Source organism: Sparus aurata, chromosome 13, assembly GCF_900880675.1.
Source record: "Sparus aurata chromosome 13, fSpaAur1.1, whole genome shotgun sequence".
NCBI classification, from domain to species: Eukaryota; Metazoa; Chordata; class Actinopteri; order Spariformes; family Sparidae; genus Sparus; species Sparus aurata.
This window is the reverse complement of record NC_044199.1, coordinates 440,671-467,666: the sequence shown is the minus strand read 5'-3', so window position 1 is coordinate 467,666 and position 26,996 is coordinate 440,671. Positions and strand designations below refer to the sequence as shown.

The 26,996-nt window shown below is 41.8% G+C and overlaps 1 protein-coding gene across 1 annotated transcript in view; it reads right to left on the bottom strand.

Moving 5' to 3' along the window:
• Nucleotides 1–12,660: 12,660 nt before the first annotated feature.
• Nucleotides 12,661–26,996, bottom strand: part of gabrb2b (gamma-aminobutyric acid type A receptor subunit beta2b) — a 61,520-nt gene continuing 47,184 nt past the window's right edge. Inside the window, exons 6-10 of the mRNA XM_030438287.1 lie at nucleotides 19,239–19,376; nucleotides 17,146–17,298; nucleotides 14,579–14,823; nucleotides 13,276–13,416; nucleotides 12,661–13,008 (exon numbers count right to left, since the gene is read on the bottom strand). Coding sequence (XP_030294147.1) covers nucleotides 12,661–13,008; nucleotides 13,276–13,416; nucleotides 14,579–14,823; nucleotides 17,146–17,298; nucleotides 19,239–19,376 — 1,025 coding nt within the window. The remainder of the gene's footprint in view (nucleotides 13,009–13,275; nucleotides 13,417–14,578; nucleotides 14,824–17,145; nucleotides 17,299–19,238; nucleotides 19,377–26,996) is intronic.

Here is a 26,996-nt window from a genome sequence, read left to right as displayed (position 1 = left end):
TCACCTTCATTTCAAACACACTTTTCATAGCAAAGTGATCTCTCGACACTCTTTGTGAAAGGCTAAGAATTTATAAAGAGGAGCAGAATTCCATCATTTGTCACTGGCAGAACTATTTTGTACCATAAAGCCTTTCATTCCACAGGTGTTTCACATTCATATAACAAAAACTCAGCGACTGAATCAGTCAGTTTATCTCATTTCATCTCATTTCAAATCACAGTTTCAATCCCCAGAAAATATGATTTTGTCGGCTCAGGACATCATAAAGGTCGATCTGTCTCTGCTGCATACATTTATAATTCTGCCTTCAAACCTCAGCATATACTGTAGAGTCAGAGTGACTTTAAGCTAAATATCTGTCCCTTTCATGAATTAATCTAATCTTTGCAGTTCATTCTTCAGTGCATGCATCACTGCTCACATCGATGGCGGTGTGCGTACTGTATGATTGAGTCACTTTTGAAGCCGAGTGTCACTCCGTCTTACAACCTACAGATGTCGGATTCTCGCTTCCTTTTTTCACTATCCACATGGCACAGCATGTGGGCAACGCCAGAGATAGAAAACTGGAGAGAAGCCATCAGAAAAAACAGTGATGTAACAAGGAAGCGGGAAGAGGAGGATGAAAAGAGAGTGTTAAATAGAGAGGAAGAATTGGAGACGGAAAGAGGGTGTGAGTCACACGGAGAGAAACTGAGAGAGAAAAGGCATCAGAGAGACAGATAAAAGGAATTGTTCATATGAGGCTCTTGTCAATACGTCGCTGCTACGCCTGATGCACAACAGGGAAAATCTTTGATTTCTCTCCGGAAGTAAGAAACATGCACGGCTCAAAAGTGACACCGTGCACCTCGACAAAGTGGCAAAAAACACACGGATGTAGCAGAATCCCAAATAATACAGAGAGACGGACACACGGAGACAGACGTGGAGAGAAGACACGTGCAAACACCCACACACACGTATAAATAAGCCCATTATTAGAGGATCACTGTGTTCCTGTCTTAAAGTCAGCCTGTGGTCTTCTGCCAGCCAAAATGAAGAGATGCACCATGGCTGCAGCTACCTCCCACTCAACACGTCCAACGCCTCATTCCCTCTATTTTATTTTATAAAATGGAAATTCACCATTGTACCTAAGAATCTGTTCATTTCCTGAGCAGAGACCAAACAGATCCAGTACTGTGTAATCTTTTCATCCAGTGCATGTTAGAGCTGTGACGACTTCCTCAACAAGCGAGCCAGCAGCAAGACGCACTCATCACACAGACACACACACACTGGGACTGGCTGACAGTATCTTCGCTCTAATCAGAATCTTAATTAGTCTGCTAGCAGCCTCCCATTAACATATATTCCTCCTAATTAACTAGGAACACACACATACAGAGGCAGAGAGGCTGAGACAGAGAAATTAAAGATGTTTCTTGAAGTTTCATAAGATGAGAAAATAAATTAACAAAGCAGAATAACAAAAGTAAAGCTTTAATCTGTCAACCTAGTTCTGCCTCGCTGACAGAAAAAAACCCAGCTCAGCTCCGTCGCTTTGGTGGGCGAAGTCTTTGCCAACCAAAGTCAACAGAAATGAAGTTTCATCATTATACACTCTGTTCAGAGTCGTTTGTGTTCCTCGCCTCGTAACGTCAGCCATGTTACCTAATTTCTGTGGCTGCACATTTTCTCTGGACAATGCACTGATTAATTAGTCTGGTGTTACATACACTGTCAGGAATGAGGCACATTAGGAGTCCATTTCTGTCCCTCAAGGTACAATCTACACTAATGTACACCCTAGAGCTAAATATTGGACCTCATGATAACTAAATGTACCTTTTAAAAAGGTCAGTTGTTCCCTGTGACTGTACAAGTACAAACTCCAATGTCAAGGATTCAACAGCTGGTCCTTAGAGGGTACTGTGACAAGTCCATGTATCCTTAAAGGTACAATACAAACCTTCTGCTCTGACAGTGTAGCCAATCACAGCATTGGAAGAAAAGAGGTCAAAGTTTTCCACCAGCCGTAAGTGGACGGCAGAAGAAAGAGCATCAAGAACATTCACATCTGATGACAGAGACTGGAACAAAAACAAGGTTTTTATGACCATGACCACGTTTTAGGACATGAGCAATGTTCCACACTCAGGTAATTCATGCACCCAAACCATCTAACAACAGCACAGACACTGACAGAACCTTGATTCCATGAATGTATGATTAGAACCGGATCCAACGTCAGAAGCCTGGCTGTTATGAAAGCTGCTCAGTGCTGCATAAAGAAAATCAAGGGGATGAAATCACCTGAATGCTGCACACTGTGGGTCCACAGTGCATTCACTGGAGACTTGTTAGCCTCTCGCTAACTGAAAATGGTAATAACAGGATTTAATCGTGCTGCTCTTGAAGACATTTCTATGGTGGCCCTGATGGTCAAGAAAGGTCAGAAAACATGACAACATTTCAGTCATGTTGTGTTGTCAACAACAACACGGCTGAAATGTTTTCTAAAAACGTGTTTGTGTTTTACCTTCAGGGCCACCGTACTTTCCAAATGTTATCTGACCATTTCATGAAGGTCACAACAGTGAAATGATTCATTTCGTGGATGCAGTGACGCTCCAAAAACACCCCAGTGTTGTACAGCCGCCTCTTTATGATTTACTTTCATGGTGTGAGGTGTATGCATTAGGTGACTTTATAGCTGAGGCATTATGTAAAATCAGCTTCAAAGCCTGGTGGTCTTCCTGGGGGCCTGGTTACCTCTGTCATCACACCTGTAGAGAATCAGTGTCTGAGCAAAGACTCAAGAAGTAAAGACAGCAAAAGACTTGAAGCGGCTTCAAACAACTTACATGACTGCAGGGAAGTCTTTGTGCTTAGATGTTCAGCCATTTAACACACTGTTACCAGACTAACCCACCGGTTCTGCTGCTGCCTGCCTTGTGTATCTGCGCTGGAGTCCTTTCAAGCTACCGTGGCTAAGGCCGCCACAGTGGAGGGTACAATACTAATCACTCAGTTGTTCTGTGTCAGCGAGTTGGAGGAGCAAGTCTTACAGTGCCAAGAATGATTCATACAAGTCATTTACACAACTGAAAAGCAAATACACAAACAGACACCTAAACATGCTTGAGGAAGACTTCCTGCGCCTCACGTATCCCTCGGAGGTGAGTCACCCTTTATAATAATGCTGTTATGATATCTTGGCTGAACATACCGCTTCCCTTTGTCAGTTTAATCTGAAGCACTGGATGATTTATAAAAACGATGACGTGGGTTACGCAAAGACACACACGCAGGCTGTGGGTGATGACCAAAAAGGGTGTTGTGGGTGAAAAATGAAAAGGAGAATTTTGCATGGGACTCTAATGTCTTTGTTGTTCTGCCAGGCCTCCCTACAGTTCTGTGTCATGACTCATGTCCTCCTATCCTGAGCCACCACGGCTCTATTTCTACACCGCCGCGGCTCGGTTACAAATCTCAGCTTCACACTGCGTGAAAAACACAATGCAAAACTGAAAAGATCTCGGTTTCCATGGGAGGCAGATTCTTTTGATTATGCTGGCGTACAGTGTGCGATGCAATTTGAACACACACATAATGAGCTGGAGAGGGCTCACAATCTGCCAACAAACAGCTTCCACTGGAATTCTACTACTTTGCTCAAAGGCACTACTTTTTTATTTTGCTTGGTAGCATCTCACAACTTCCTCAGAGATTGTGGAGTGTGCAGTCACGTGGCGCTGCTTTCCTATCAGCAGTCCCTGTGACAGCTGAAAACCACATCCTCTCATTAAGAGAGCTGTCAGCATCGGGATTTGAACCAGGCACATTTCTGGGCATGCCTGTCTGCCTCCACCACCACAAGACCACCAAAGTACTGATCACACTCTGTGGAGCCAAAGAAATCTCGCTTCACTTCCATTTGTCATATTGGCCACCTACAGTTTTAGCATGTGTTACACAATGAAATGTACAGTTAACCTGTTGGTGTGGCATGCTGGTCTTCTCTCAGTGGATGACGTAATGTTACTACATCATCATGATATCTTTTTTTTAGCGCTGTTTCGATTGCCAAAGGCCCCAAAAGGAGGACTCGAGACAAACGGAGTAGAATTAACAAAAGGTACATTTGATGAACTTACTGGAGGTGGAAGCAGAAGCCGGCACAGCAACACAAATTAACTAAAGTCAGCTGGGAAGTCCAGGTAACAAGTCCAACGCTGAGCAGTCCAAACAGGACTCGTCCAGTGAAAACACAGTGAAATCCAAAAGGCAGCCGAGGTGAACTTGGAGCAATCAGGAACCTGGAACAACATGCAGGACTACAGAACTGATGAGGAACACACAGACGGACTGACAGCGAGAGAGGAAACACACACAGACTCAATACACAAAGATTAGTTAACTGAGGAAACAGGCAGGAAAAACTCAAGACATTTAACAATGCCTCTATATGGTTGTTAAACGTGATGAAGTGCCCTCCTGATGCCCCTCCAGCATCCTGCGTCCACCGCTGCTCTGCTGCATTAAAGGACGGAGAGGAAACAACATCATTACCTTGCTGACATGTTTTTACAGTATTTTATATTTACATATTTATACTAGGGCTGTCAAAGTTAACACGTTAATAATGTGTTAACGCAACATCCTCTTAACGCTGTTAATTTTTTAACAAAATGCGCGATTAACACTCGGTATTAAAAAAAAAGAAATGCGCATTGTTTGATTTATGGCCGTCGATGGCACCTGTAGTCTTGATCCAGAGGGCGGCAGAAGAATAAGAAAGGGAATCAGAAGAAGAAGAAGCAGGGTTGGCTTCGGGAAAAACACAGTGGACTGAAAAGTGAAAGTGAAAGTAAATGGAGAAAGGACTTATGAACGGCAAATTCACTTTCAAAACACTGCCAGATGGTTCGGTCCATAGGACAAAAGTTATCTGCACGTACTGTCGACATGAAATGAGTTACCACTGAAGTACGTCGAGTCTCAAATATCATTTGCAGCCAAACACACGGCAGATGCAGAGAGCCCACCGCCCCCCTCGCTAAAAGCTGACATCACCATGTTTTGATCCCATTTAGGGTGAGGGGATATTTACTGAGCCTTTTATTTTCCTGCATGATTTAAAGTGTTGAATAAACATTTTCATAAAGCATATTTGCCCTTTCTTATGTTGTTAAAAGTATTAAGAACATGAAAAAAAATACATTAAGGTACATTTAGAACAGAAAGAAATGTGCCAAAAAATTGCGATTACTTTGCGATTAATCGCGAGTTAACTATGGACAAAATGCGATTAATCGCGATTAAAAAAATTAATCGTTTGACAGCCCAAATTTATACATATTCCACTGAAGAGAGTTCCTTGAGTCACCAAGTCAAGATGCCAGAGAAGGATTCAGTATCAAAGGTGAAGTGAGCAGAAATAGAAAAGAGGCTATTCTGAGAGGAAATAAGTTGTAAATAATTGCCGCTCCATCTTGAGCCCTTGAAAAAGGCAGCTGCTGTATTATTGCATTCTTACAGATATGATGGAACAGACTGAAAGGCCTCTTGGCTCAACACTGTCGTAGACTGAAGCCTTAGCCCTTGGCAGTCATGTTTGCTGTGCTATACAAAGGCAAGAGCTGCTGTCAGTGATAATCCTCAGTTAACACGGGGCTGAATATTTGAGCACAGCCACTTTTACCGATATAGAAGAAGATCTAAAACTAAAACTGCCCTGATGCTTTGGATGTGTGAAACAGAAGCAGAGTGGAAGCGAACATACTTTCTTTCATCTTTGACTTTATCACTGCCTTTGAACTGCTTCTGTGTAGAGTGGACGTATTTTATGGTATCTTAAAAATAATATTAAATGTCTTTGTTAACTACCTCCCATTCAACAATATCACCAGACAGAATGTTAAGAGACAACTCTGCAAAAATCTCTTCAATTAAACATTTTCCCCGTCTGTGGTATCACTGAGAGGGGTAACTACAGAAGGGTTACACTGAGGGAAGGTTGACTGTTATGGCAAATAAGCTAATGATTAATATTAGGCAGGTAAATGTTGTTATAGTCAATAAAAAGAAGATTGAATCCTGCCGTCAGGCTGCGCTCCTGTCCTCCACAACCTCCTCGTCAGCCCGTGTTCTGCACAGGACACACTGACCGCTGACTGGACATAAATCTCAACCTGCACCATCGTCTACTATGGGAGTAATTCTCAGGGAAACTGGGCTGTGCATCTGTAAAAGTTCCTTGAAAAATATTTACAGGCCAGCTTCAGCAGTAGTTCCTCCTCTCACTGACACTCGCAGTCAATGTGAAACATGGAAAATGGGTTTGGGGTTTGCTGTAAACACATAAGTGCTTCTCTCTCCGCTCCGTTGAGGATCCTGACTGATGGTCCAGCACAGGAAGAGCTCGGTACTGATACAGTAACTTGTGTCTTATTTGTATGCAACTGAATGCAAAAATAAGGATCAGCTGAGAGTTGATCTGCTGCTCTTACACACTGATCAGAGCAGAGCCTGTTTTATTTAAGATAAAACACTGTTTTTCATCGCGGTCAGACCAGTGGGAATGTGCTGAAATCACAGCACTTAGAGCATCTCTCACTCCAGATAAGCATAATTTCCCTCAATGTTTAATGCGTGTTACTGACCTCTGTGATGCGAAGCCTTGAAATTGAAATGCAAATGCATGAGCAGTGGTTTGGAAAATTCACACTGCCAGCAAGGGTAACACTGACCTTGCACCTACTGAGCTTTGGAATAAAGTTGTTTGAAACTTCGGCCTTCGGTATTAAATCCACAAATCACTTGGAGCACAACTTACTGAAACAGTGAGTGTAGGATGTGGTCTGGTGCTGCGACGCCCCCGTAAGGCCAGAGGAGTAACATAGTCAAATAACACCGAGCAGAACGGAGGGAGAAGAAACAGGATGTGGTTGTTAAAGCGAAACTCTCGCCACAAAGCAACCGAGGCTTTATTTGGGATTGAATATGAGTCAAACCTTCGTGTAAAAGCATAATTACGACGAAAGAGGCACTTGTAGCATCACCAGGGTCTCTACTCATGAACACGAGCATTGAGAACATTGTTTGTGTACACAGAGTTTATGAAAAAGAAGGTTTTTGAATTACTCACGTTAGCTGCTGCGCTCCTGCACGTCGCCGTCATGGCAGACAAAAAGTGTCGATCCCCGAGTGCGACCTGACAGGCAGGAGAATAATGGTGAACCGCTCCCGAAGCGTGCCTGTCAGGTCGCACTCAGGGATCGACACTTTTTGCCTGCCATGAAGGCGACGCGCAGGAGGTGCAGCAGCTAACGTGAGTAGTTCAAAAACCTTCTTTTTCATAAACTCTGTGTACACAAACAATGTTCTCAATGCTCTTGTTCATGAGTAGAGACCCTGGTGATGCTACGAGCAAAGTTTCATGTTGTGTCGAGCCTTCTTACTGTTCTAAAAATAGAGATTTTGATGCTAGCGTGTCGTGCCCCATGCACTCCCGTTCAAAACTAACGTGACCAAAACCGAAACTACAGTAAATCTTAAAAGTGCCTCTTTCGTCGTAATTATGCTTTCACACAAAGGTTTGACTCATATTCAATCCCAAATAAAGCCTCGGTTGCATTTTGGCGAGAGTTTCGCTTTAAGCTAGAAAACAGTCTATTTAAGACAGATTAATCTCCAAAAGAACATGCAGTCTGAAGCTCAGTCACTGTGAGCTGCCCAGCCCACCGGCACCAGCAGCACTTTGTACCACCCGGCCCAACTGATGATCAGGATCAGGTGTGGACCTCCACACATGGGCGAGGAGGAGGGGCACCACACTGGTGCTGTTAAAGCTACTACATTACAAAAGTTTGCCCCTCTCGTCAAACAAAAACCTCATTGACTGGATTAAATTTAGACAAACTGCTAACCTCCTCCTAAACTAGTGGATTTGTATATTAGTTCACAGTTACTCGGCTGTGCTTTAAGTTTCAGTGTTTGTACTAGTTGTACCAATAAATGCCTTTCTGTCAGCTAAGACTTCTTCAGGCAACGTTCCTGCACAAATAACACGGCCCTGACGCAGGTTAGCAAAGTGAACGGGGACTTTTTTTGTTGTAGGCCGCTCACAATTTCCCTCAAGTAGAAAGAACAAGGCCAGCTCAGAAATCTCACCAGGACAGATTCTTAAAGGCATCATCACCTGATTGCATTATATGTTATATTATATATAACATTTATATATCAACACATGGTGAAAATGGATTTGTTATGCCTGACAGATGATTCTATTTATGGAGTGATATAAAGAGATTTCCTTAATTCCTTAGGTGAAAGCCTTTGACTGTCAATAAAATAAACGTTTCTGTTCAATTAAGTTCATTTTGTAGACACAAGCTCCATCTGATGTGCACAATCACCTGCATGCAAACACAATGCATCATTTGCATATTTAAACATAAATAATCAGTTTGAGACGTTTTTCAGCTGTTACATGCGTCTCACTTGTTGGATATAAACGTTCTAACGCAGAAACTAATAAAATGTAGCACGTTTGTCCCGTTAAACCACAAATAGAATTTTGTTCAGTCTCATTCAATGTAGTGTGAAAATAAACAGTCAGATTTAGAACTGTATACAATATTTATTGACAATGTATTCATAGTAAAGACAGACGCTGACTTTTACAGGCTTATCTTTGAGAAAGGGTACAGCTCTTGGTTTCTGGGAATGTTCTCGTGAGTGGCACATACAAGGATTTTTCAAGGTGGAGGGAGTCGAGAGGGTAAGAAGGGTTGATGCTCCTTGGAGTGAATTCCAGGCAGCGGGAGGCTAAGGCTTCTTCTGTGAGTGTGTGCAAACATACACTGTCACCAAGATGTGTCGTTTAGGCTTTTCGGATGTCACTCTGTCCTTGCTCTCCAGAGAAGACTCTGCTGTCCTGATGAAAACCTTGCATTTCCAAAAACCTTAACTTTCCAGGAACAAAGAAAACAAACAAAAAAAAGCCATTTCAAACTTTGTCCGACCATGTTTTTAGTGACTTTTTTGACTTAATATCAGGGATCATGGAGGATTTTGTAAGCATACATGTCATTTAGTTTTCACAATCCCTTGAGGACAATGTACTCGTTCTGTATAGTATAAATGTGAAAATTGCCAAAATTGGATTTACAAGGTTTTGCCAAAAAACAGTGTTTGCAGCTTCTTCTTTTTTTTTTTTCCTTTTTTTTTTTTTTTTTTACACAGGAGTATAGAAGTATAAAAATATATGAAAGAAAGAAGCGCTGTGAAGTACAAACACATATTCAAAGTGTAGAACTTATGAAGCAGACCTTCCTGCCAGCTGTGAGGCTGACACACTCACACACACCACAGCATCCGACACACAGCATCACCGTGGACAGAACCACGGGTCGGCTCAGAACCGTCTGTCACTGAGCTGGGTTTACCGTAAATGACTTTTAACATTTTTAGGTGTTTGGATTCTGCCGATGCTGTAAAAAGGGTGAAAAATGTAAAACTTTTATAGGAATTGTTTTAAACAGAGAAAAGCAGAAAACAGAGAAAAAAATAAACCTTCAGCTTCAGCTCACTAAGAACTTCTCCTCAGGTTCTGTTGGGTTTGACGTTTGGAGTTTGTTGTGTTGTTAGCAGTGTGAGTTGTGCTGACCTGAGATGGTTGACTCACGGGCCGATACAAAGGCCACGCTAGCCTCGCTATCATTTGACCCTTTGTGTGTGTGTGTGTGTGTGTGTGTGTGTGTGTCTGTGTGTGTGTGTGTGTGTGTGTGTGTGTGTGTTTGAGTGGTGTACATTATATCTAGCTGATCATTGGTACAAGAAATTGTTATAATTTTGCTGACACATTACAGCAAATACATGCTGCAACAGAATATCAACTACATTCATGTATACATGTTACATTTTGGCAAAACCAAAGAAATGTGCTTTGACAAACAGAGCGAACAGAAAGAAAAAGTGATCGAGTGACTGTAAAATAGATTATTTACATGGATTCACGTCAGCCGGAGCATTCTGGTAACACTACAGTAGAAATGATGTCCTTTTGTCTCGGCTGTTAAAAGCTCATGGGTATTTATTTACAGGAATAATATGTTCCAATTTCTGATTAATAATATACTGATATCTGATATATACATACTTAGATATGTTAGAGGGGAAAATGGTCCCATTTGAGTTCAGCTCATAATCATCTATAGAAAAATGTACAACGCCAATAATTTCCTTTTTTCTTTTTTCACACTTATAAAATGACCGTGTCGGAGATACAGGTGTACATGGAAGAAGATCAGGGCCGGAGTAAAAAATAAAGAAATGAGGATGTGACGTATTTCTTTACAATCCGGACTTCTTTCTCAGAATTTGGACTTTAAACTCAAGATTCTGATAAAAAAGCCAAAAAGCTGTTGTTGTTTTTTTACAGTGGGCGGATCGTCTTCCATATTAAACACAATGAAGGAGAGAAATGTGTTGGTGTAATCACCAGGACTATCAAAAAGAGCCCAAACAAATTCTTATAATATACTCACAATGTTTTCAATACGCAGATCAACACAATGTGAAAACGATTCATTTCCATGAGAACATGTAAACACCAGTGAGCTGACGGGCCGGGCTCGGGCTGAACTGGACTTTATTGTAAGTCTCACACGATGTTGAGCCGAAGTCGACGCTTCAGCTGTCGGCAGTGTTTGTGAGAATGCATCATTGTGTCATTCTTCAACAGCCGTGACTGTTTCTTAAATGCTTTATAGAAAAATGTAAATATCATCAATATCATCATCAATACTTGTAATAATCAGACACACTTGTTATAAACTCATCACAGAAGTATGATATCTACGCTCACCTGTGAGGTGAGTGAAGGACACAAAAAGCAGAAATGAAACGATAACAAACTTAATATCAAGGAGAAACTACTGTACACAGCATGCAGCGAGGAGCGCCTGGATGTGGACACGTGTGAGGTGAACAGTTCAACATGGTTGTTAAAGGTTCACTCACACCTCCACTATCAAAATGAACGATGTAGCAGGAGAAATGATCCTCAGGTGAACTCAGAAGAAGCAGGTGAGACAAAGGAGCGAAGCTTCAGCCACCTGAGTTACCTTCACTGCCTCTCTGCGACTGCTTCACTGTTGGCTTCCTCAGCTTCAATTCAGTTCACACTTTGATAAGTGATTTGGTATTGTGTGTGTGTGTGTGTGTGTGACATTACAGCCCTAGTTGTGTTTCTACATTTGAACTGTGACTGAAACTGAAACATGGTGCGATTTTAGTCGTATTAATAAAGTTCTTCCTAAGACAGCGTCCATGAGCACCAGGTTTTAGAAGAACTATGTTACAGCCTCTATGGCTTTTTAAGAACTTGTGTGCAAAGTCTTTTATAAAATCTACCTTGTGAACACGCGGTCAACGCACAGCATCAGTAGTGATATTAAACAATTATCTGTAATAAGTTCGTTTTGGGTTTACGGCTGTGTCCTTTTCAATCTGGAAACAATGCGTAATGAAGAGGTTTGAACCTAAACTAATGTGGCTGGGGAGGCACACACAATATAAAAACCCACTGGCGACAAAAAACTAAAATAATCTTTATAACAAAATATATTCAAATAATGGTTTCAAATGCTGATATTTGATGATTTTTGTGCTTTTCTGGTCGTCATGGACCAATGGAATCCTTTGAGCTTTGTAAATGTGTTCCTCTTGAACCATGAGATGATTATTAGAGCTAATAAATAATATAATATAATAATAATAACAATTAGGTGCCCTTTCAGCATCTGTGAACATCTTTTTTTATATACGCATTCCAAATAGTATGAATAGAGAGCTGAAAAGGAATTTTGTTGGTCGTATTGATCATATAATAACTGCTACACAGCTGATATTTACACACAGTTACAGACTAAACAGCTGAACTTTGTTCTTTGACAGAACACAACGATGAGCTGCATTAGCTGTATGCTTCTTTACATTATGCTATTTGTGACCTTCAACAGGTTTCTTGAGTGCAATCTGAGTTAAAACCTGGAAGTTTGGAATGATCTTCGTTGATATTATCTAATGCCACTTCATTAGAATAGCTACTGAAATGAGAAAATACTCAGAAATTAAGACAATTTGAAATTAAGCTATTGGTATGAAGTTACTTCAACACAACGATACGTTTCGTATCTTCAACATAATTATTGGTACAAACCCTGGAGACCCAAACGTGCTTCAGCACTTCTTGAGTCGTCTCAGTAAAAGTAAATTGTCATTTTCAAAATGCTATTTTGTCAATTTCTGTGTCATATATTATATTTTTGGCAATAAATGATGTATGCTGTAAGTCTAACATGAAAAAAAAATGCAAACAAACATTTGAAAAAAATGTCAAGACACACAATTCACAAAAAAAGTAAAATGTTGAACATTTACAGAGGAACAGGCACCTTATATGTTTGTAATCTCTCGTCTATAAGGTTTTCACGTGTTAGCCAGCAGATGTGGTATTCCAAGACACGATGATCGAGTCCTGAATGCAGAAATTCAGTCCAGTGTTACAAGATCACATAAAAAATGAAACAAACCAGATACAAACAAGAAATGAGCAACATCTTCTGCTGTTTCTTCTTGCCCTCACTGAAGTCCTTTTTCCTTTTAGTTGATATAGTAAAGCCAGTAAACGATGTTGAAGAAGGAAAAGACGGTTGGGAAGATCATCCTCGACCATTTGTCAATAGAGTTTACATCAGTCAAGTCTGGGATGTTAATCTTTAGCTGTGAAGCGCGCCTGCGTAGTCGACTCTTCTTTTGAGTCATGTGGCACTCCAGCGTGTTCCGGCCAAAGTTGTGCCGGGCCAGTCCGGCTTTACGGTACTGTAGAGTTGAGCTGTCGTATGTCAGCATGGTATTTCGTGGGTCGTTTAGACCGAGAGCCAGCTCTGAAACACCCATGTCGTTCTTGATGTCCAAGGTGCCCAAAAGGATGTTTTCATGTGAGTCCATCTGTCCAAGGAAAAGATTCATGTTTTTCCAGTCAATTAATATCATGCAACTCTTTTTTCCCCAATAAATCAAATGAGTAACAAATGAAAATACCAAAGTACCAAAGTTCTGTTTTAAAAAGGTTAATAATGACGTGTGAGAGGTTGTTCCAACAAACCCACAGACGTCTATGGTGCGTTTTAGCATCTTTCAGCTCATTGTTCTGATTAAAACCAGTATTCTCAGGTGTAAATGTACGGTAGCAGTAAAAATAGCTTTTTCCGGTACCTTATTCTTCTGATCGCTAAGTCCGATCGCTGCGTCGTCCACAAAGATCGGTTCCCAAATCGAGTCATGGCCGTCCAGATCCCTTTGTTTCATTCTTGCATACAGTGTGTCATCTCTGCCCACTACATTACCCACCAGCCACTGCAACGAAACAGAATCAAAATGGATACTTGGGTCAGTGTGGAGTGCAGCAATATCATCTCTACAAAAAGACGTCTGTATACGTTGGCTCACTGCAGGCAAAGGAAAAGATTTTAAAGGTTAAGGAAAGGTTATCGTTGGTTGCATGCAGGTAAACAGTCGGTGTGAAAAACAGAAACTAAACATTCAATCTGGAAACCCATCAGCTATCGTTTGATCAGGATAAGGCTCCTTACTTTGTATTCTTTCCAGTGAATATGCAGTCATATTCATATCTGTTCATATTTGAACATGTCTGTTCTCACATATTACGTTGCTGATCAAGCTTTTAACCCCACTGAGGCAATGTGACTGTGATTTTGGGTTATAAAAATGAAACTGATTTGAAAATTGATTTGATCTTGGCCTGGAAATCTCTTGTTTGTTATCTAGATTATTTGTTGTCTGCTGGCTGAAGTATGGGCAGTTGCCCCAAGAGGCTAAATCTTTGTCAGTCAATATCCGATGGATCCGGAGATTATCAACAATATACATTTTATGAAATAATGAAGTCCTTATTTCCACAAATAACTGCAAATACAGTTGTTGCGTATTTCTCTTGAACAATAAATGTTATTATCAGAAGATCGTCTGATCATCAGAGGCTCAGCTGATATCTGCACGTCCATGTAGCATCCCTGCATGTCAGCTCGGAGCACAGGATGGGAAAGTGAACGCACCTCTTTCAAGACAAAGCCAAGCGGCTCAGAGAACTCCTTTCCCTGTTTCAGCTGGCATCATGTCACATTCAAACAGGCAGAACAAGCTTATTAGGCCGGCTTTCCTTGGCACAGTGAGGCAGGAAACACTGGGTCAACCCTCCATTTGAAGTGGTGACATTTCTTTTCTTTTCAAGTAATTATCCCAAGCTCCTCAGACAGCTTTATGAATAATTAAGCTATCATCTCATTGCAAAGTAAAGAAAACATTTGATTCTGGGAATCTAGAGCAAAGAAAACAGCTTCCACTCGGGATTGCGAGTGAATTGAAGCTCACTTTTATCACTTTTATCACTTTTTTCACTTTTTCTTTTAATTTTAAATAGACTTGATTTCGGGACACCAGTCCTCCCAATAAACATATGAGTTCCATAAACTGCAGAAGCAAGTTTATCTTTACTTACCTTGTTTGGATCCATCCGCATCTTTTCATTGTTGGCAATCGCTGATTTCTCTGCTGCCCTTTTCTGGCGCTGAGGACCTCGTCCGAAGAAGATGTAGTTTACCAGCGCGTACTCCAGCAGAGCCATGAAGACGAAGACGAAGCAGCCCATCAGGTACATGTCTATGGCCTTGACGTAGGGGATTTTGGGGAGGGTTTCTCTCAAGTGGGTGTTAATGGTAGTCATGGTGAGCACCGTGGTGATACCTGGTGCAGAAAGAGCAAATGCTTGAGCGCTGACACCTCTCAAATATTTCCCTGTATTAAATAAATAGCAACAATCACCTGAATCCCTTCTTACTTCCCTATTCTCTCTGTATGTGTGACACTTTTAATCCTCCCGACCGCAAGACATCTTTGTGATCAACTCGCTGCCATGTCTGCGCTTCATTAAGCCTGTCAGGATCAATGAAACCGAGGGGCTTACCCCCATGACTTCAAACTTTGCATTTGGGAGACAAGCTAAGAGACGTGCACCTGAAGCGGCGCAGCGATTTGAAATTCAAATGTCAACCTTGGTCTTGTTCATTAGCGGAGAACACCTACTGAGAAAAGTTGTAGACGGTTTTTAAAAAGCCTCGCCCAGCACGCCGTGGGGACGGTTACTGTCAGATCGACTGTGCATATCAATGTGTTGAGAGCGCTTATTATGAGTGACACGCAGACTCTTACATAGACACTTTTATTGTTATTATTTCTGTGGTTTTAGCAAAGCGCTGGTGCTCGGATGTAGTGTGCTGACAATAGTGTGTGTCCATGGTATTATCTATAGGCAGGATTTACAGATGGTATGAGAGGCTGCTTCTAAAGCTCATATACGTTTTTTTCTGCGTGTGATTAAATAATTGTATTCTCAGCTCCTATAGCACTCACAAATCCTCCCCCACGCACCTGTACATCTACTTAGAACGCACACAGAGCTTCATTATTTAAGGCAATTTCTACTGAGTCTGTCAACAATTACTAAATTATTATACAGCTGTCACAAAGCTGTCAGGTGACCACCGCTCAAAATAGGATTCAGGCAATTTTCCCGAGCTGCTGCTGCGAGAGCTTAACAATAACAACAACGGATTTCTGCAGCATGTGATTCAGCCATTACAGGTCCATTATAATGCCCCAAACCAGGTCAGAGGAAAGTGGTTCGTGGATCTAGTGTAGATTGGGGAATGACCGAACATTCCCCAACTCTGCTGACCCGCCTCCATTATGGAGCATTACCTTTTTTTTTTTTTTTTCATCAAATCCCATGCATGCCTTCCCCCCGGATCACTAAATGCAGCTCAGTCGTCAATCAGCGAAATTGCCTTGTCGACGAAAGCGAGGGATGGATGAGGCCGGGTGGATGGAGCCGGGTGAAAAGAAGGCAGGGCAGCTTTCGATAAACACAGAGGCTGTGAGATAAAGCTCACGGGCTACACGGGGTTTACATAATCGAGGATGACAGGGGGAAATTGTGACTTCCAGAAAAGCACAGGGGCTCTCGAATCAGGAGTGGAAACAAATCACTTAATAATACATCCGTGGAACACTGCGACATTTGTTCTACTGGGACGATGTTTGACCCTGTTAACACTCACAGTGATTGTAAGAGAAGTGAAACAGTAGCCGCGGATCAGCGCCGGTGTTCTGCTTCTTTCTCTATCATTTCTGAATTTATAAAAAAAAACTTCAGGATTTTATTATTTATTTAACAAATTCTTAATGAAACCGAAGCAAAGAAAAATGTTATATATACCTTCACAACACTGAAACGTGGAGCTGTAATAATGGACAGTGTTGGAAAAATGGATGTCATACTATATATATACATATATATATATATATATATATATATATATATATATATATAGATATATATATATATATATTTCAGAGACACTTCCTGTATTCTCCTAAACCACTGGAGTGTGGGATGGAAAAAACAAACATACAAAAACATGGCTGACCCGTAACACTCGACGCAACGTTTCCCAGCTGACAAATAAATGTCCTAAATTGCAGACTTATCTTAAAATGTTAAAGATAAACAAAACAGGAAATGGCTCCATACAGCTTGTCTGAAGAAATCCAAGTCTCCAGAAGCTCCAGGATCCCAAACTGATTTGAAAAGATGACGTGTGGTCAAACTCAGGAGTGCACATTTACACGTGTAGTTTAGAAGCTACAATAAAGATTTTGACTTGAAACAGTTTTTTTAAACCACTTTGGGATATTTGGGATTCGGGAGACGTGGATCACACCAGACCAGATGCAGGGAGCCATTTTCATTTTCAGATTCTTTTTTTCTTTTGAATAATTTAAAACCTGTCCTCTTGTTCAGGAGAATGTTTTATGGTTCTTTAGAAACCCTCAATGTTCTCTGTCTTTATTTGCTCTTCAGGTGACTGATGTGACTGTCAGGAGGAGAAACTGTGTAAAGAATCTCTCAGCTGCTTTTGCTTGGATTTCCCCGGTCAGTCTATTTCAGCACCGGTGCAATCTCATTCTGCCCGGCCTATCTTTGTATATTGGTATCGCCAGCCTCACCTAGAGCCACTCTGGCAGCAGAGGCGTCATAGTTGATCCAGAAGGAGACCCAGGAGAGGATGGTGATAAGTATAGAAGGCATGTATGTCTGCAGGATGAAGTACCCGATGTTTCTCTTCAGCTTAAAACTCAGGGACAGCCGAGGGTAAGCACCTGCAGAGACGGGACAGGGGAAGAAAACATAGCAAGTCTGAGGTGATGATGTTCCAGCAGACAGGAATCAGGACTGTTGATGTTGGGTTACACTAATGAGGACATACAGTGACTTTCCTCTTTGGGCCTCAGCATTGATTCAGACAAAATGTGTCACAAACATAATAGCATCTGATTTGTCGCCCCTACAGTAAAGAGATGCTCACATTTAGATGATAAATCAAACTTCATTAGGTTTTCTTGTAAGAAGACTCAGAAATTGAGAAACTTGTGTTTTCTCTGGTCGGCAGGTAAAACAGCGACTACGATTTCTGATGCTATCCTAAACTACAGACTGAGCTCCTTCAGCAATTTTACCAGCCTGCTTCTATCAACATGTGCACTTCTATACTGTAAATCATCAGAATATAAAGCAGCTGGGGTGTGGACCACTCAGCACCGTCCTTAGTCTCTCATCCCGGCAGAAGCTCATATGTTTGTTATCTCTGCTGAACTGGAGCATCAGCGCTCTCCAGAATTACCTGTTCTAAAGTGTTGGTGCGAGAGGTTTGATGCTTGTCTGTTGAACACACACACCCATCTTCTTTTCTTTTTTTTGCTTAGCTCTGCTCTATTTGAAATGAACCCACAGCAGGGCAAATGTTATCAGCTCACATATTTCTCTCCTTAGGGACTCGGTTGTATTTTGGTTTGCGTCCCATAACAACTGAATGGAGAGCGGCACCGCGCCACATAGAGCCAGAACACACTGCAGATATACAGTTTATTATTGGAAAGTCATGAAGTAACAGATGAGGGGCGAGGGAGGAAGATTAAGCCTGTTTAATGAAAGCACCAACAATCCACCAGCCGCAGCTCCTCGCGGCATTTCACCACTTAGATCTGCTATGTCAGTTAGCTCGACCGAGCACGAGCCGACGAGAGAATCACTGAATTATTTCTTCATGCAGAGAGGAAACGACTTGGCTGGAGAGCGACTGGACTGAGGTAGAGCGCCGAATATTCATTATTCATAAGAACAACAGTGACATTGTGCATCCTTGGAGTAAAACATGACACTTGTGTTGGATAAATGCCCGGACGCTTGTGCTGACGTTTGCATCTCTGAGTGACCCCCAGGTCGCTCCATCGTACCACAACAGGCAGCACGTTACAAGGGAATCCCCCCGTCGACCACGTCTTTGTAATGAAACAAGGAGCACTGCAGGGACACACACAATGGACAACAAACACACACACACACACAAACACCAGACACACACACAAACACTGTGCATTCATCAGGAAGCATTCTGGTATCAATAGTGTTGTGTGTATTGTGTGACCCCTGCAGATAGAACGAGCGCTCTCATTGGCTGGAGTCTCTACGTCCTGCTCTCAATCAATACAGGAAACTACATTCAGCATGTCCCGCTTACATTTGTTGCCTGGATGACATATTCATGAATATGGAGATGCAGAGGAGATGAATATTTCATTGCATCAGACAGCATTCTTTTTGTTTATTGCTGTTAAATAAGTCATGGTGTCTTCTGTCTCCCAGGACGCCGTTTCATTCCGAGGTTTGTTTGCAGGTTCGTACATTTACATAACATTTTGCATTTCTGGATATGAGCGGATGCTATTTTCATGTCATTAAGTGCAAGCAATGAAATGAGTCAATATGTTGCCCTCTTTGCAGCGGCAGAATGATAATGACACAAAATAACCATATGAGACAGAAAATAATTAAAAGGCCTGTTTTAATGGAAATAAAGGCGACGTCATAAAAGTTAAGTGTGCGTGTTTGAACAAAGATACGTGCTTTAACTTACAGTCTACTTTTAGACCTGGTGATACTGGATCGCATTATGTCGTGCTGGTACTCAACTCACTCTGGCGGTAATTGCTCTCCTTTATGACCGTGTGACTGGTGCGTTCAGCCCGTTCGGTGCCGTTACCTGTGGAGAAGACGACATTCTTGGAGATGAGCTTATGATCCACGATGGAGAACTGCGGCAGCTCGATCTTGTCCACCCCCGTCACAGCATTGTCTCCTCCTCGCCAGTAGAACTCGATGTCATCTGTAGTGTAACCATCTGACACAGAGAACAGGAGTTACTGAGGATTGTTAACAGTCTGTATACATGTTCATAATCAGGTCCCATCTGGATCCCCTGCAGTCCACTTCATTCATCACTTGATTATGTTTCCATAGTGCGGACAGCCGACAGTCATTCATTGGTCTAAAAAGTGATGTTATCCAGGAGGAACGATGACTTTCATCATACTAACATTTTGTCTCTATCTACAGTGTGAATATGTTTTCTTGTCTTCTATTTGCATTTACACAGACGTGCAAACCTGGTGAGGATGAACGGACTCTGGCATTGATGTGAGTGATTCAAAGGTTTTATAGTTAAAACTATTAACTAAACTAGTCATCATGGAAACTTTTAGTAACTGATGATGAAAATCTAAAGTCAACAGGTAATTAAGTGTTCATGTTAATTACTGTTAGTGGTTACAAACGTTTGTGTGCTTGGAAAAGTTTCAGCACCAGCAGTTTATAATTATTACAATGACTATTAGTTTATATGCACGTCTACTCACTGCTCTTGACTGACATTTGCTGGTGACTTTTTACATTTTTTCTAAAACCTTTATTCATCAGCTCTCACTCAGTTCAGATTGAGTTCCCCCGTACAGCTACAGTTTGAATCGTTTGGCAGCTCCACGCCGTCTTTAAGTTCTCCTCAGCTGCGTCTGAGGTTCCCATGACTGAGACACACGATGTCTTGGTGCTGTATTCCTGACAATGACTCAATTATGAAAAAGCCTGTTAAAACTATAAATTATGAAATCAAAGTTGAGGACATAACATTCCACATAGCAGCTGAGGGAAGCCCTCATATATGGACTAAATTTATACTGTATGAGTCAACTTTATTATGTTTTGTCCCATTAGACACTCAATTATTAATTACCTCGAGCAAGGATGATTAAATAACCAAGCTTGGCATCCACTTTCATCACTAAAACCCAGTAAAATCTGCAAAGGGACACGAAGCATGTCCATTAATATTAATCTGAACCAAATCAACTCGGTCTTTTACTCTCATTCTGGCCGAATCAGTGGAGACATGGACAGCAAAGCGGCCAGTGGGCAGGAGCGATAAATGATTGAGTAACACGGCGCTCTGTGGTTATAGCTGAAGACAAGTACTGTTAAAAAAGGAGAAATCTTCATTAGACCATGAAAGTTGGCTCTTGCATAATCAACTGCCTCCTGTCTGCTCTGGTGCAGTTGTCATGTCTGCTGACTTCAGGGCAGAAGAGCACTGTGGTCTCAGAGAGAGGAGAGGACGGGAGTGAGGAGACGAGGACAGACAGGAGACAGATGGGTGAGGCACTTTCTTAAAAAGCCGAGCTAAAACATTGGGAAGCTTAATCAAAGGCTCTATATTATACAAAGTGAGACTTCCATGTCTTCTCTGATTATTAAGCAGTTCTAGGCTCTATATAATTACTGTGAAAGTATCGAAACGCTCGACTCACAGAGAAATGCTCACAGACCTCTTTCAGAAACTAAAGCACCGTCTGGAGCTCTGTGAGGTTCTGAGGTCACAGCAGAGACGAGACGTGGACGCAAGAACACCAGCAGAGCTCAGGCAGTTAGAACGGCGGGCGGTCGAGTTGAAAGGCCTGTGAGAACTCACTGACTGCACTGTTTAGCAAGACTTTCAACAAATTACTTCATTTAGTGCTCAAAGTTTTTTTTTTTGCTTGTTTATTCAGTTATAGAAAAAGTAAGTTTGCATTATTACCTCAAAAATAATGTAAAGAGTTTGAATTCCTTCTCCAACAATACACAGTGTCCCTTTAAAATAGCAATAAGTAAGTAAAACATTTAATATTACCATGTCAACCTCTGATTCCACTTTCAACAGTATGAAGCCATCATAAAGATAAACAGTGGCTGCTATAGTAGAGCAGTATTGAGGCCTGTGAAGGGGTCGTGACACAAAGCTAATACTCTCATAGTGCAACACAGTTAGGATGCTATATTTTGCACACAGCGAGCTAGCAGCGCTAAGTTCTCTCACAGCTCTGACAGCTCATCATGACAAGTGTGTCCAAGTGTAAACTTGTTCAGCTGAGAGTCAAGAGGCCAAGACTTGTAAAACCATTCTGCTGCCTCAAGACAAACAACTGAATATAGCAGTCTTACATAACATCAGATAACTGATGTGCATGTGTATCTGCTGTCTGGACTTTAGGTAACAGCAGGAGATGGATTAAACAATACTACGGATTGTTTTTGATTTTTGAGGAACTCAACATGCAACATAATAATCACTTGTGACGTCAGCAGCAGTTGTTCCGGCTGCGTGTTCGCTACATCGGGGATTTGTGTGCATGTAAGTTGAGTTTGCGTGACTTAATTATTTGATGGCATTCGTGGAGGATGACTCTCTTTTTGCATTACAGTGCGGCCGTTACTCCTCTGAAATGTTGATGACGGGGAGATTTAGCAGCTAGAAAGTGAATTGACATGTTTGTATGAGTATTATGTGAAGTGTGTGTGTGTGTGTGTGTGTGTGTGTGTGTGTGGGAGGCTGGATGAGGAATGAAAGCATGTTTAACAGCAGAGTTTACAGGGGATCTCTCACGCTGCTTCATTGATTACTGCACACACACTGAGCTGATATACGATACCTCCTTCCTCCTCCTTCCTCCTCCTTCCTCCTCCGCTCTCCTCTTCTCCCTCTCACCTTCTCTAACTTGTTCCGTTTTTATCTCAGCGCTTTTTCCATTTGATTACACTCCTCTCCGTCTCTCCTCTCAGTTCATTCCCTGTCATAACGACTCTTCCGTGTCCATCTTTCCCCTCTTCTTCGTCTCCCTCCCCCACACCCTGCTCTGCTTAATTAATACTTGTGTGACCTATTTAGTTGCTCTGAATTATTAAAGCAGACTTCAGTGGCTGCTTTCAACACCCTCACACTCTGACATCTCTTGTTTCTCTTGACTCTTGTATACTGCCTTTCTTTTCTCTCAAAACTAAACATCGTACAGTTTGGGAAGTCAGATCACATCATCATCATCATCATCATCATCATCATCATCACCTTGCGTAAGATGTAATCAATAGAAATCTCAAAATGTATTCCAGAGGCAATAAGCAGCCAAAGGAGGGATGGTAAAATGAGATTAATGTGTTCTCTTCTCTCCGTTCCAGTAAAAGGCCTGGCAACTGCATTTTGAACCAACTGCAGCTGATTAAGTGCTTCTCTACTAAGTGCAGAGTATAAGGAAATTATATTAGTCGGGATGGGATGAAATAAAGGCAGGTCAGGTCAGGGGCAGACAGGAATAACTTAATTTTGGATACATTTCTGAAATGATCAAACTGTGACTGAATAACCTCCTCTACTTGAAATTCAAAATGTAAAAAGTTCAGTCCGAGCTTATCACCGCCGGAGACAAGAGGCTCATTTTTATTGGTGACCCTCTGATTCTGAGCCACCACCAGGGTCACGTTTCCCCTCGTACGCAGGATAAATCTCACTGTGAGGGAGCGAGTCATGAAACGTACAGCAATCATTCTCCCTCGAGGATGAACCCTTTCTGTTCTGCACAACACGAGAGCAGAAATGTCAGCTTCTCGGGATGCAGCATGCAGATTGTGTTTCTGCCGTGTCACAGGCTACGTACCTTACAAAATGTGTCATATCACATTCAAATAGGACAACATGTTAATGACCTGACCCTCATATTGTGAGGTGGAGGGGGCGGAGTCACAGTCAAGAAAACTGCCAAGCCACTGACCACTGTTCAAGACTGTGTTTTAACATCTGTGAAACCAGCAGATATTTTGTGTGTGGGACCGACGTCTCAGCATCAGTGAGCTCGGGACAATCTCCAGTTGTGTGAGTGGTGATGAACAACTGATATTTCTGACGGGAGGTCCGAAAATGTTCAGCTTCAACAACCATGCTTGTGGCGACCAAAACAGGTATTTCAGACAAAACATGACCTAACCTTTAACAATTTTAGAGAGTGTTTCCAGGAGAGGCTCTACAATGAATGCACATAGAAGAACAAACTATACTGTCAGCTCCACCAGCACTTTAATGACTACCAAGATTATTTACACCACACGAAACTGCAATCACACAACAAGACACTCCAGATCTTTCAGTAAAGTAGAGTGAATGCTTTTGTGCGAACTGTGCTCACATTCGAGTCACTGATTCGATCCGATCCTCATATTATCGATTGTTCAGCTACCCAGTCCACTTAACTCCATTGTTTCTACTTCAGTGAGGCTGACTTTACGATTCTGCGTCACTTTGCTCCCCTGCTAACATTCTTACATCACAGTTTGACACAGAAAGATCGTCCTGATTATCATCCTGCAAGAAATTAACTGAAAGGAGTGACGGCAGTGAAAGTGAAAAATGGAATAGAAATAAAGACATATTAGATCACAGAGCAGACACTGTTAGTCCACAGCACATCTATTAACTATGAGAGAGGAAATGAGTTCCTTGATTCCTCAGCGGCATGAGATGCAAATTCTTCCTTTCAGGACAAAAAATATGAATTTGGAAATCTGTATTTTACACGAGCACAAAGACTTCTCTCATGGATTCTAAAGTCTGGAAGCGTCGGCAGGCCAAAAATAAATGAAATTGTTCACGATAGCATCAGAGGAGATAGCAATACAATACTAAAGCTATTTAACTGGGACTCTGGCATATCTCCCTGACCAAATCTGACTCCAGGCCTTTTATCAAGCTTATGAAATAATGTCTCAGTTGATTTGTTTTAATGGGCAAAGAAGGATTTTGGAGGGAGATAAAACACTGGCTTTGATATTGCTTTGGGCAAAACATAATCATGAATAACAAAGATCTTTTTTAAACTTCTGAATGGGGCTGTAAAACATCACACCTGTAATAAAAACCTTGAAACGACCACAGGTTTTACTGTAATAAACAATATTGCCGATGTGACGACACTCTCTAATGAGAAATTATTTTGAGGATTGCAATGTTTACAATTTGCGGTGCATCAGTACAACACATGTTCATAGAAGCAGGCAAACACATGCATGATAACATGATAACACATACATGATTGCATGAACACGCAAAAACCATCAAATCGCTCCTCTCCGCTCCCCTGTGAGCTGCGGAAGCTTCTCCACTCTTAAATATGTCTCAGATGAATTTTTGATTCCACGCACTTCAAAGCGACTTTAATGTTATTCCTGGTGTCCAATTAAAAAACGTCTTCAAACTTTTGCGGTACACAGCGATCTGCAGCCAACTGCCTGCCTGGACTGGGACAGAACATCTGAAGATAAAGTTAAATAAATAAGCTGTGTAAGCTCATGTGTAAGGAACCGTTCACACCCCAGAGGATGTGGGCAAGTTTCTAAAAATGGGCTCTGACGGGCACAGATAGCAAGAGAGGAGATAGACAGGGGAAGTGGCTCCGTCCGTATGATGTGGATCGCTGGTGCAGAAAATGTAACTATTACTGGATAGAAGTGCTGTAATGAAATGATAGTTTCATTGTGAGTGCACCGCAACTGTGTGAAATAACCGACGTCATGCACGTTTTACTCTCCTCTCTGAGCATATACGGAAATAAACAGGCATGTCCTTATCTGTTCCAGCATTTCTGAGGCTCGGAATGTTGCAGTGAATCCAATTTTGCCTTCATTTCTCCTAAAGAGCCGTCTACAGTCACACCTATACTCAGGCTAAAGCAGCCAATCAGGGAAGAAAGTGCATCAGTGGTAGTATTCAGAGTTTAATGGCTGAGTGATTCTACTCCTGTTATGATTTATTGAAAAGGTGCACAGCTGCTGTACTCGTGAAGTCAATCTTATATCTTCTACTACAACTTCCTGTGAATGTACTATAGCTACTATAAAGCACCGTATATATTGTACAAGGTAAACTGCATTGCCGTAACATTGACCCAGAACATCTGGGGTTTAACCCTGTTCAATAATGCAAAGCATGGTATTTCCCTGCACTGAGGTGAAACCGTATGTGGCCTACTAGTCCTGGATTACACATGCATTATGGAGATGCTGAGCAAGTAGTAACAAAACAAATGCAGGGTGACGTGCCTGCATTAGAAACCCAACCCTTATCCAGTCCAGCTGAATGAGAGATTTAAGGCAACGCGGTATGAACGTTGAGTTTTGCCTCCTAATAGAAACCAGCCAGCACCTGCAGCGTCTTCTAGTTATGAAGTCACAGCAGCAGTACAGACCGCAGACGGCTGTCAGCAACAAGGCAATATTTTCCTCATCTTCCACAACACATTGTATTCATATCCAGAGTGCAGTGAGTTTTATCACCTGTATCTATCTTAGTTATGGCCTCTGTTTATAGATAAGCTAACACAAAGCTGAGTTATGAGCCACGAGTCAACACACTGTCTCTCTCCGGATGATAAACCAGGAGCGAGGAGGGAGATTTCCTTCCTCACATGCAGAATTTGTCTTTCCATACTCTGACCTTATTCTGTGTTTTCTATCACTATCTTGGTCCAGGACATATCTTGAGACATAAATGCATACCTCCGGTCTTATTAAACCCTGTTATGACTCGATGAAGGGACCAACTTTACTGTGCCGGCGTGAGCTGCATTTGACAGTATTTGGGTAAGAGAACTAATTTCTGTGTCATCTTTACTGTCAGACGGTTCACTGGGGAGTTTGTAGTGCCAGAGAGATATTTTGTAGGTTCCCATCATCTGAAAAATTACCAAATAGGTTGACTATTTTCTATCAGATGGTGACCTCTGGTGGCCATAGTAATTATTACGGCAGCAAAGGAGGAAGTCAAGTGAAGTCCCTCAGTATAAATAGGGAGAAGTCTGCACAGGGAGGATGTCAGGGAGGTCATTGTTGGTCAAGTCAACACAGGACATTCAGCCTGCAGACCGCTGTTGTCTTTTATCATAACTTACTAAAATATTTAAATGACATCTGGTACAAAACTGAAGCTTTATACGTAACGTAGGTACGTTTGTTACTGGAGTAATTTATGCAACATAGTTACTTCAAGTCAAACCAGGATGTTTTCCCAAACTAAGCAGTTTTAGTGCCTAAACCAAACCAAACCAACGAAACCAAACGTACAACAAAGGTTTGGTACGCCTGCCACTGGCACGCTACAGTAATGTGATGATGTCACGTAGAGTAGAGCTAATCAGTCGTTAGGTATGACAGCGTGTTGGTATCTGCTTGTCTTGAGCACGCAGACAGACAAACATGCATGCACTCAACAGCGGGGTGCACACTAATGGTTTCCCAATATCCAGAAGAGAAGGCTGGTCAACGTGGATTTAATAATGCTGAATTATAAATACATACAAAAATCAGCTTTGTGAGTGTTTTATGAGAAAGGAAAGTATCAGACTCGTTACAGAGAGGAACACTTTCACATTCTGTATATATGTGACTTATGTTTGTGTAGAAAAACCCCACAGGGACTCTTTAAGTTGTAGGATGAGTGGTAAAACTGCTCTGCAGTAAAACGACTTTCTTTTAAAGTCGGTGCACTCATGGATGTAAGTGCGTGCCCATAAGTAAATAGTGATGTCAGCGGTGAAATCCCTGCGGTTACCTGAGCAGGTGGTTGGTTCCAGTTAAGTGAGGCTGAGAAGATTAAAACGCCTGTCAGCGG